At 39.9% G+C, this 11231-nt stretch overlaps 1 protein-coding gene across 1 annotated transcript; it reads right to left on the bottom strand.

Annotated features, from left to right (window-relative positions):
- LOC102805480 (uncharacterized) lies at positions 1-11231 on the bottom strand. Its single transcript, XM_006821107.3, has 2 exons — positions 11082-11231; positions 1-2334 (listed from the first exon to the last, which is right to left on the bottom strand). The coding sequence occupies exon 2, from the start codon at positions 2239-2241 to the stop codon at positions 133-135; it is 2109 nt and encodes a 702-aa protein (XP_006821170.1). The 5' UTR covers positions 2242-2334; positions 11082-11231; the 3' UTR covers positions 1-132.

An 11231-nucleotide genomic window follows, 5' to 3' on the forward strand; every position in this document is an offset into this window, starting at 1 on the left:
AATATTTTATACTGCCTGACGATATTAAAAATATAATTGATTGTGTTCTCGCCATCGAGGTAAATTATTTGAGGAAATAGTACTGTGAGTTGGATCTTAGAACCATTCATTTTTTTACAAGCTGTCCACAGCTCACCAACCGTTCTCTTTATTTATTACAAAACCGTGATCCATACCAGATACCGGTGTGTCAGAGATCAACAGCGGCGACCTATTGATACTGTACGTCCCGTTAATCAGAACGCGTGACCATCGCGTCAAAGCCGGCGCGGATTGGGGTCGGAGACTTGGAAACGTGATCTTCCCTGTAACTGGGTCGAGGCGTGATGGCGCAGATACAGTACTGCAACGGCTCTGCTGCTGCCCTCTGTTGTTGGCCGAGAAACTTCGTAGCGTTGAGGTCGATTCGTTAAGCTTGTCTTGAAACGATAAAGACTTTTCCAAATCGTACAGTTCTGTAGTATCAGGGTTGGTAAACTTACTTGGTTTTTTGCCGAGTTTCACCGTTGTGTTTCGATGAAGTTCTTTCCGCAACCTTTCGAAGATTTGCTCTTTCGTTGGAGTGTGAAAAATTCGTGCGGTCGTCGTCGGTCGGTGAAGTCTCATCTGTTGTTTCTTGTGCGGGTTGAAAGTCCTGCAGATCATCGTCCATTCGTCTCTCGTTCCCACACTCTCAGTCTGCGAGAGAAAACTGCGAGAGCTGTAGCTTGACACGGGTCGGTGTGGAACAGCATGGCGGGGATTTAGAGGCGATTGCTGTGACAACTGTGATTTCTCCATCATCTGCGTTGGCTCTATTTCTTTCTGACTCCCCGGAACGTGCTCAACAGGTGGTTTCTCGAATACCTCATCATCAAGTCGTTCGGTGCTTTCCGTTGTAAACTCAGACCCGGTCGAACTCTCGGAAAAGAGGAGGGGGTCCAACGAGACCAGAAACTCAGACAACTTAAGAGTAGCTTTATGCCGCCGAGTGTCTACAATCTGGTCCACGTTTTCCGCGTCTAGAAATCCAAACCTTGTCAGGCATTCGCGTAATATTTCCGGTCGCTGACGGAAAAGTTGAATCTTCCTCGCTGCTTCGAGACGACACGTTTTGTTTACGTGACTGTATTGGTTATACTGTGGCATGAAGAAATTTGGACAAAACCCTTTCAGCAGACAATTCATCAAGTCGTCTATAAGATGAAGAACGCATACCGCCCCAGGGGTGTCCTGCCAGTAGATTCCCCGGTGTTTCTCACACGCCCACAACATAACAGTCTTCAAATGATACGGGTGAAGTGCTGGGCGTATCGCTGGGTACTCGTCCGTTATTTTACGCATAACTGATTTTAAACACTGATAAATAAACATGTGTTTGTCCGTCAATAACCGCATCAGTTCTTTCTCCACTTGAGCCATGGAGATGCGGAAAAGAATCCCATGTCTATCACATTCCGGGTTCAATGACCTCGCCGTTAGATGGTATCCAACTCGTCGCATGCGCTCTGCTGTTCGCCGCGATGGCCAGTTACGCGGTCGGCCGAACCATTTCTCGGCGCAAGATGGCCACCCGTCGCAGGGTATACTGATGACTAAATCGGCTCGAGCCTCCATGTTCTCATCGGGCATTCTAAATCCGGCGTGGCTGGCTATGAAAGAAGACAACGTTTCCTGATCCAGCACAGAGTTAGAGAACAGCTTGCGATGCGATTCAAACACCTGCTTCTGCATCTTTCGCGCCGACATGTAAAATCCATCAAAGTCACCTTCCGTCAAGTAAAGTTCAAAATGTTTCCACATAGCCACCATTTCTCTCCGCAACTGCACGCATGCAAACCCGGGAATATCCTGGCTCACTTCCTGAAACGCGTCTTTTTCTTCATCCTTTATGGCTATATTGTCCAGGACTAGCATGACGTCAACATCCACGTGATCAAAACTCTCAATCACGCACTCGCCATCGCCGATGTAATTCGTTTCCGTAACCATGATGCTCTTGATCTGAAATGGCGGCTTTTCGTCGAAGAGGTTTTGGTATTTCTCCATCAGCGTATCATGTTCATGCTCAGAGAAAGTGTCTTCCTCATCATCCGCATCATACTGATCGCCATAGTAACCGTTCTCCCTCTCATACTGCTGTATCGTATCATCGCTCATTGATTGATCATCTGGCGTCAACTCGCCGTTGTTGGCTTCCTCCGGAATCCCCGTGTCTCGCTTACCACGTTCGTCGTTCGCCGTACACCCAGTCGGTTGCATGTTTACAAGTTCCTCTTTCAGTGTGAAGTTGTGGAGTACTTTTCTTCTTCAGAGTCACACCATCCCTTCACCAGTCACGGTAACACACGCAGCCTAAAAGAACACAATACAAAACGGTGTTAAATTGACCGAGGCAAGCGCGAAGAGGTACGCTTGCGGAATTATGCGTTGGTCTCCAATACAATTTACAAAAGTGTTAACACTTGAACGGCGGGATGCCGTGGTGAACGTTATATTAATAGAACGACCTATCAATCACGTGTTAACTCATGCGTTTATTTAGCACGCACCTTATTAAAATGGATATATAGTCACTCATTTTAAAGAGATGAATTAAATACTAGTAGCTCTACAATATTGGCGATTGTTTAAAAACTGTGTAGTTACGAGCACATCGGTAATGAGTCATTTTATGAACGCGGTGGCGGATTTTTTAATTGTTTTGAAGCGTTTTCCTTGACAATGTGTACATACAAGGTCGAACTCATTAAAAGTCTGTTGCTTGTTTTATTCGCGAATGTTGTGCACAGTCCAAAGTATTATATGGTGACAAGTTTCTTAAAAATTACGTATATAGGTCGAAACAACGTCATTCAAAGTGAAAACTGTTCTCGGATTTTCCTTTGTGAGATAATCTAGTGGGCAATGGGAACGAACAGTTATGTATTCTGCGGAGATGAATATTTTGCTCCAGCGCCATTATACGGACATGGACATTGAATTTGATTTTCATAACCTGATGTGTCACGTGACATGTCTACCTAATTTAAATTGCTGTTCGTCGGAGTTCATGGCTCATTAGACGTGTATATCACACTTCAGGATGCAGATTCCGGACTCTACAAACATATTACTTATTGTTACCGCTCATTCTACTCTGTATCAAAAGATCTGTCCAAATACTGAACAACCGAAGATGGTGTTTTTTTGTCAACCGAATCAATTCAACATCGTTCCCTATTTTCATCGGATTTTTGAAAGACTTTAATTAGTGCAGATCGGTATTCAAAAGACTGAGATCATTTGGAACACTACCACACTGAGTGTACCGTTATCGATTTCGTGTCGTACAAAACACTACAATACATTATTCCTAAAAGTCGCGCCCTCTAGTGATGAAGTGCTTCTGTGAAGTCAATATGGAGTATTTGGGTGAAGGCATTGTCGCTGACCACTGTATTTAGTCGTCTAGTCGTTCGTCATTTGAAATATAGTATACTATTTCAAATACATAATATTTCATTGACGGACGACTACAGATCAAAACGATATCGACACTTCGTGTCATTCTTTTATAGGATTTGGGTACCACGCTTGACTTCCAAACTGTAATGTATTGTGCACATATGAGAATCGTGACGAAACTGTTTAATGCAACTAGTGTCGACTAATTTCAACTTCTTACAGCGGAAATCGATTCAGCTCGACAGTGCAACACGAACAGAGTAGAACATTTTGTTTTGTTTGCTGAAACAATGATTGGACAGCTTAGCTTATTAAGGGTACAGCTGGTCACAGTCACTTGGGGCTGAAAATCAATAAATACTAATTTAAAAAAAAAAATCATCCGCTATACGTATATAAAAATTAGTATTTATTTATTTTCAGCCCCCAAGTGACTGTGCAGCTGGTATAATATTGTATAAAAAGGGATCTGTTGGCAAACGATGGTGCGTGTTTATCAACACCGGACGACGACTAGTGGGACTTCAGTTTCTCTGACCTCCTTTGTTCATGCTATGACTAAGCATCGTGACTACTTTATTTTACTTCTTTTAATTAAAAATTGACAGTGTCACTATTCTATTGTCAAACTGAGCTGTTTTTCCCTGTAACATTTTGGTCTCGGGACTCATTGATCATATGCGTAATATAAACCTGCTTTTCAAATGTTATCGTCTATGGAGAATTTGTTTCCAGTTGAGACTTCAACCACCGAACACCAGGCTCACAGCTAGTGGTGTGGTTGTTGCCACAGCTCCGCCTCAATAAACACAAATATGTTTGGTACCGTTCTCTGTACTGAAAGAGCATCTTATCTTATGACGTATTGTTCTCGACACATTGTCATGATTTTATTGCGTACGGCAAAATTGACGTTTTCACTCACGGTCCTTTTTTTATTGGCAAGAATTGAATTAAATCAATCGGTCTATTTACAATCATAATAAATAGGAAGGAAAACTATTCTGAAATGGTGTATACACGAAATCGCGCTAAACTGGTGATGTATTATCTTAACCTGTTTAAGGTTAATTTTCTAAATAATAATATTAATCCTTAATTTGAAAAACAAATGAAAAGTCCCGAATTTAAGATCTGAATCAACGATAATTAGATAATTGATTGTATAAACGGTAGTATAAGCTGCTTTTTAAACTAAATACTAGTACACAAAACCAATATATCAGCGTAATATCACGTGTGTAGCCCGCCCTATCCTGTGAACTGTCGTCGTCTCTAGGTGGATTGTTCAGTCTCACAGTCATCACATTGATTTCTATACAAAGGTTATTATAATAACCTGGTATACGAGTAGGTATTCTATACAGTGTGATAATAGTGGGATTATATTAAATGGCGGGTCATCGTTTGATGCCATTGTTTGTATCAGGAAGCTCGTTAAAATAGACACCTTTGCATGATTAATAAACAACTTGAGCTGTTTTATTTTATTGTGTGTATTTGGGAGTGGTGTGGGAAATGCAGAATATAAAAGTTTTCAATCGTCGCCGCGTTATTCGTATTCTGCTTCCGCTGACGGACTGTTTTTCCTAGCATTACTTTTCCGAGCTGTACGTCATATCATACATGATGGTCTTTTCACATACAGTCGTCCCATGATGTTATACGGTCACGTGACCGATTTTACCAAACCAACTTGCACTTGTTGATTTTCAAAATTATAATCTCGAAGCGAGATCTAGCAAATTTCAAGAATATCAAAATAATGTTTTTATTATTAGTAATCCATTACCTCCAATCGTCACGGTCGTAAAACCGCAACCTCTTTACGGCACCTAGGTTATCCTGGTTTCGCTGATGCACGACGCGCACATATCAATGAAAAAAGAAAAATTTAAAGGCTGTTTAAACGTCCTTGAAATGATCAAAAAATTCACCATGGTGATATTTATTGCCTTGTACAATGTAATAAGTTGACGAGAAGAAAGGACACGGTAATTTCCTTGGGGAGCTCTGCGGGGGAGTTTGTTTCAATAGAGTTGATGCATCGACATCCAATAAATGAAATTAAACTGAATATGTTAAATTAAATGTCTACAAGTCGACACACTAGTACATACAAGGGGTCTAGTTATATAGTTTATTAGGTCATTGCCTATTGATTTTATTCATGCTCCAGAGCGTAAAGTAGAAACTTATAAAAACACATAATGCGTGATAAAATCGTTTAAAAAAGAGTTCTGAATATATTTCATGTCTAAATTAGTGTATAAGGGAAGGTATTTATCAGTTATTCATAAAACTATCTTTTGAATAAAAGTACATAGACCAATGAATTGATGTTAACCTATTTTTTTGAAACTAAATGTTGAAATTGACTACACGATTATTTGCTCGCCCTATACGTCGAGCATATTTGCTAGGAATTTCCACACCGTATACCATGTGTTAAAAATGGCCGCCGTTATTTGGTATTTGGTTTAACTGTTTTAACTTAACCAGTCCGATATTTTAGGGGAGGGTCAACGTTTTTGGTCGAATAAAACTGTGTGGGTGTTTAAAGGGCAGCAGTCGTCGTGCCGCGTTCTGTTCGATATGGGACTCATAGCGACGTATACAACGCGTGTAAAATACATTGTTTATTTACATGAAATTCGAACACGCGCTGCGCGACGACCATCGCGCTGTAAGGTAGCGAGAAGGGTGTTATGAAATTTGTGAATAAAGAATTCTTTCTCTGTTATTCTGTTATCTCATTCAAAACCTCTGTTTTTCACATATTGACATGGAGGAACACATTTACATACTAGCTAGTTATTTGTTTAACAATAAAATGTACACTTCATCTAAGCCTCCACAAAGCCAAGCATAACGCAAAAACATAGAAGTGCTCGTTTGTTTGGATATATTTCAAACACCAATTTGAGTAATATTCTAAGGAAATTTAGATTTTTTACTTAGCTATAAGAATTTTCGGCTGCAAAAAAATAATATTGGAAAAAAAGATTTTTTCCTTTCTCGCTACCTTAAAATGTACCCTTATATGAATTTACACGTCTGAAACTACTATGTGACGCAACTGGGGCAGTTCGAGAAAACAAATTGGGTACCGGGGACAGCGCGGATGTTCAGCGTTAACGAGGTAACCTTGTGTGACTTTTTACACAGAAGTCACGTGGTTCAACATAATCCGGTCATAATCACTTTGTCGCGTGGTACTTGATAGCAACTGGTGCCATGGTGACCAGGGTACATAGCTGATCCGTATCGATTGTATCTGTTTTTAGTGATATAAGAAAATAAGAATCATCTTGATGGATGTATTGTTGCCATGACGATCGACACCGAGTAAATGCCACAAAATCACGTGACATAAAAGAACGGGTGCTATGAATCGATGGTTAGGGGAGTTCGTTGCGTGTAGCACTGTTACTGTCACGTGTATTACATTAATAAACATAATGTTACCACGGTGACCATGTTTTCTTCACATAAACTCAACTCAGATCATGGCCAAATCCAAGGTGTTTCAAGTTCACATGAGGACTTCATGCGGCCTATGAGTCCCGAGTGGTAGGTATGTATGGCAAAGGTGACCGGCGGCCGGGGTGCCTTCAGTCAAAAACATTGCCGTGTAATACCGAACGAGTCAATCGCTGGATATAACGAAACATCGAAATGAAGAGGTCAGGACGGGTGTCAACGTTACCGTTACTTAACATGACCAATGACAATTCATTACATCCCGATCTGATCAAGGGTCTTTTTCTGTACTGGTATATGTGCATTTGGTTTTACATTTCAAAATAATGACATTTTGCTTGCTATCTAGTTCAAACACCGCACATCTAAATCGTGCCAGATTGGTATTTGTCTAACCATCCATCGATCGTCAATAAAACACACTCAGCGTTTTCCATTGCTCTGCATCCGCACTCTCATTCACTGAGTTTGCATTCCATGCTACTTATAGCATTATATCGAGACTTTTACAAGTCGCCCTACTTTAATATTGATCCCAGCTAATATACATGAAAAATAGCGTGTTTTAATTCATTGACATTGAAAATATAATCGCTCATTATATGGATATTGCTCGCCATACTAGTAAATAGCTTTTCGTAGATCGCATTATGCTTTATTTATTATGCTGCTTTCAGTATATCGTTTATGAATAAAATCGCTCAAGGGTGGATTATAGATTTGGATTCCTACGCACCAGAGTCTGAAAATATTTTGAAAAGCGCTTTTTTTTATTGCTTTTTTTCTTTTTTTGTTACAAAGAAACCGGATGAACTAATACTTTGTTAGTTTCACTGTGAGTACGTCCATCATACAGAGGCTATCCGTCAGGGTCTTTAGCGCAAATATTTTAGCTGGCCACCGAATCGCATAACCAGTATTAGCTTGTGACATGACTTCATTTTAAACAAACGTATACTAGTAGTCAATGATTAGTGCCGACAGAATGTGTCCACGCGTATATACAAGGCTGGATTTAATACGTCGAGAAAATGGTAAAAAAACAAGCCGCTCTCTGATTGGCCTAACTAATTAATCTGGTACAATCTTGTAAGTCGCTTCGCGTTGACTCGAAAGTTCAAGCTGTACGTGAATCATCACGGCAAAGCTTTTCCAACTCCCATAGAGCACACAACTACACATCGGTAAAAAAATGTATTTTCATTGGTGTGTCGCCGGTGGTGTCACGGGAATGTGGCCGTCGCCAATAAAGAGCACGTAGGCTTTGACGAAGATTTATGAATCTGTCAAAATGCCAAACTGTTGCCAGCCGGTCTCCGTGAGCATATCAATTCATTTGTAGGCACACCACGCACTAGAGATGTGCTACCGGTATCATGTGAAGCCATTACCCGTGACTCTGGATGGATTTCATCGTATCTTATTAGTGAGTGATTTGCGGTGAAAATCGAAACCGGTCTTACATACTTCTTGAATAACGCATGTGTGTTCATGAATTAAGCTCGAGTGTCGTCGGGGTATCGTAACGTGCATTCGGCTACGCGTCATTATTAAGAATTGTTGTCACGTGGCTATACTTTAAAATTTGCATAACAATAGTCACATGGCAACAATTTCTTACCCACCAAGGCAATATAACTTTTAAGACATTCCGTAAAGGTAGCCATACTCAGTCAGTTTGTTTTATGTTGCACGAGTATCCCAAGCCAAGCTGTTAGTGTCGACTTAACCTCTGATGACCCTCATTTAAATGACACGAAGCTGGAAACAACATCAAACATTGTTCATTTCATTTGATTGATTCGCTTTACTGTCACAAAGAGAAAGAAACAAATTTAATTGTGGTATGAGTGGCGCCGAACTAACCCAAAGCCAAGCTAAACTGACGAGCCCTTGTGCAGGACATAATCTGTATAGGACTTAACTATTCACTAGGTTGTATTTTCACTTATTTTCCTGATAATAACTTGCACTGAATTAAAACCTACCGAATACGTTTTTTTTTTTTTCGCAAACCAGTCAATTAAACACATCTAGCGGATATCCCTGCAACATCAAACCCGCTAGAACGAAACGCACCACAGTACTGCTATTGAACTCCCGTCTTATACGACAGCGTATACAACTTGAAAAAAGGGATATGTTACCATAGAAACAATAAGTCAAGTACCCACAATTAAAAACAAACAAACAAACAAACAAAAATGAAAAGTCCTTCAAAAATAGCAACAGGTAGTACTGGTAGGTAGTACTGACTCCAAATATCAGTTCGCTATTTTAAAATAAGCTGGTTTTTTGGCTAAAATCCCATCCCAAATCTAAAGATGGCATTTCCGGTATTGTATTTAATAAACACTATAAAATACAAGCATGCCGCTCCCTGAATTTGTTTCAGAATAAATATTATATAGATGTTTCCCCGTGCCTGTGACGCATACGAATTGTAATATGATCGTAGCATACAGATGGCGGCACTTCCTGGTTAAACACACATATTGTTATGCTTACATTTTCAACTTATGCGAAATTAACATTCTTTCTATGTTGGGAAATAGTAAATTGTAATGAACACTTGGTATTTAATTAATATTAATGACTTGGTACGTTAAAAAGCGTTAAGAAAATGCAAGTGTCAACAGAAAACTGAACCCCGTTGGACCAATCATTGTTAAAATATGGTTTTCATATTTTTACATCTCATGTTTTCCGTCATATTAATTACGTCATATGTATCACGCAATCCGCTGGTAATTCAATATTCAATGGCAAACTAATTAAACGCGGCGCATTTGTAAGTGAGGCTCCGTTTCTGAACACAGCACCGTGACTCTGGCAAACTTTCCCCATTCTACACACCGACCAAGTCACCATGTAATATCATATGTACCAAATAAATAAAATACGTACAATGATATCAATCATATTTATTTAACATTTTTTTCCACGATCTATTTTCAACATGTCACAATATCACGTAGCCACAAACTGAACGAAAATAAAATATGTTGGATGTACATAGAATAATTATCTAAATATAATGGGAATTAATTTATGATATAAGTAACTTAGTCCATGCTGCCCTTTCTCTTTAGATATGGTCGATTTATCGCACGGCGGTGTCGTTTTCAACCCACAATAAGGTAGCTTATTGAACAATTGTCCAATCTTCGTCCACTTTAGTTTTAAATAATGTATTTTTTTATTCAGATATAATATACAAGAAATTACATTAATATTGTAATTTGAATTGGAAGTCGAAAATAAATTAGAAGGGATTATTATTATTAATCATTTTGAGGTTAGGGCTGTTTTATCCCGACTCAGATATAGGAATTAATTCAATAATGCCTAATCTGTGTTTAGTTGTATAACGCTTCCGTTAGCAAGTAATCTCTCGGTTTGGGAACGAATTTTGATGAATGTGTTTCTCGAGCGCGTTGTGTTGCTTTGCATTTCACGCGCTGTGGCGTTCTCTTGTCGTCTTGAGTATGCGTGCCCTGAAATAAAAGTATATGGTATTTTATCGAGCTTTTCATGTGGCACGGGCTTTTAATCGAGCCCTGTGTGCATTGAGCTCACCTCAATGGTATCCGTGCTGTATTTGTGTATAACGGCGCCTTTAGTAAAAGATGCTTTTGTTTGCCAACAATTAAACGAAGTGTTAAAAATATTGGAGCTGCTCCAAGACGATAATTGCCCTGCAGTTTTTGCAATTATAAGACGACTAGCGACTGGAACCACAATGCGGCGTACGTTTTATTCAGTGAGTTCTGGGCATATTTTTTTAATAGTTCAGAAGTGGTTATTATCACCTGGAGTGTACGAACTCCATTGGTGACGGAATCCATACAGGAATTTTAATTCGGTAGTGACCGAACAAATTCACTGTGAACAGGGCATGGGCGCGTTAAGGTTACACCAAGGCAGTCAGTCACTCCGTCGTAGGGAGCCCCCCCCCGCCCGAAATTTGACAGTGACTCTGCCATGGTGTATCAGTTACATATTATGGAAATATAAGGCGATAACGCGCGTTCGATAGGTCTGTCGTCAACAGGTGTTGAACACACATACATAACACTGACGAGCCAAACATATACCGTCACACGAGCCGTCTCGGATAAATATTTAAAGCTCCGTCAATCGGAGCAGTTTTTTGGAGGTAAGCTACTCACCTTTAAATTCGTAACTGTTCGGTATGTCCTTTGAAGGTGACCTACTTGGTCAGCGTTGGTTGTTGAAAAGAGCGCCTGTATAGCGGCCATGCACACACACGGTCACTAACAACACAGCACTCCTCGTTCGTATACAGCAGGCAACGTCCG

Source organism: Saccoglossus kowalevskii, chromosome 11 (genome assembly GCF_978046115.1).
Source record: "Saccoglossus kowalevskii chromosome 11, keSacKowa6.1, whole genome shotgun sequence".
Lineage (NCBI taxonomy): Eukaryota > Metazoa > Hemichordata > Enteropneusta > Harrimaniidae > Saccoglossus > Saccoglossus kowalevskii.

Excerpts from the sequence above, each read along its gene's own strand:
- LOC102805480 (XM_006821107.3), bottom strand. The coding sequence starts at position 2,241 with ATGCAACCGACTGGGTGTACGGCGAACGACGAACGTGGTAAGCGAGAC.